The sequence below is a fragment of the Fulmarus glacialis genome, unplaced genomic scaffold (genome assembly GCF_000690835.1).
Source record: "Fulmarus glacialis isolate BGI_N327 unplaced genomic scaffold, ASM69083v1 scaffold38921, whole genome shotgun sequence".
NCBI lineage: Eukaryota > Metazoa > Chordata > Aves > Procellariiformes > Procellariidae > Fulmarus > Fulmarus glacialis.
The window spans coordinates 1-536 of record NW_009191562.1 but is presented as its reverse complement, the minus strand read 5'-3'; the positions used below and the strand labels follow the sequence as shown (position 1 = coordinate 536).

At 57.1% G+C, this 536-nt stretch overlaps 1 protein-coding gene across 4 annotated transcripts in view; it reads right to left on the bottom strand.

Moving 5' to 3' along the window:
- Window positions 1-250, bottom strand: part of TPD52L2 (tumor protein D52-like 2) — a 15,184-nt gene extending 14,934 nt beyond the window's left edge. For 3 of the 4 annotated variants that reach the window (XM_009586744.1, XM_009586742.1, XM_009586746.1), the window contains exon 1: window positions 110-250. In XM_009586744.1, coding sequence (XP_009585039.1) covers window positions 110-211 — 102 coding nt within the window. In that variant the 5' untranslated portion in view covers window positions 212-250. The remainder of the gene's footprint in view (window positions 1-109) is intronic. The other variant, XM_009586743.1, reaches the window with a different exon arrangement.
- Window positions 251-536: the final 286 nt, after the last annotated feature.

The window sequence follows — 536 nt, the reverse complement described above, 5'->3', positions numbered from 1 at the left end:
AAAAAAAAAAAAAAGAGTCCTGCTCCCATGGCTCCTGCTTGTTCTGCCTCCACAGAACACGACTGTGGCCACACGCAGCCCCCACTGACAAATGCGAGCGCCCCGTTACCTTGGCAAGCTCAGATCTCAACTCCTCCTCTTCAGCAAGAGTCAGCCCCTCGGGCGCAGAGGTCCTGGCCGAAGCCGCGCTATCCACGGGAACATCTGTCATGGCATCCGACAGCAGACCTTTGTTGGGAGAGTTAAGGTTGATATCTGTCACAGACAAGGAGCAGAGGGCAGACAGAATAAGCAGCCAGCAAGCGAAGCACGTTATGCAAACCTGGGCAGTCTGACGGGAAAGGTGAAGAGAGGGGCTTCACAGAAAGAGGAAGAGAAACCTCCAGCGGAGTTTCCTCCATGAGCATCTATCAGAAGCGACAGAAGCACCAGGCTCTGCTCGTCGAAAATAGCTCCTCTGCCCAGCAGCAGCTGCTAAATACCCGCAGGGCCCAGGCGAGCCCTGGGGGAGGGGACGGGGGGACGGACGAGCCCTG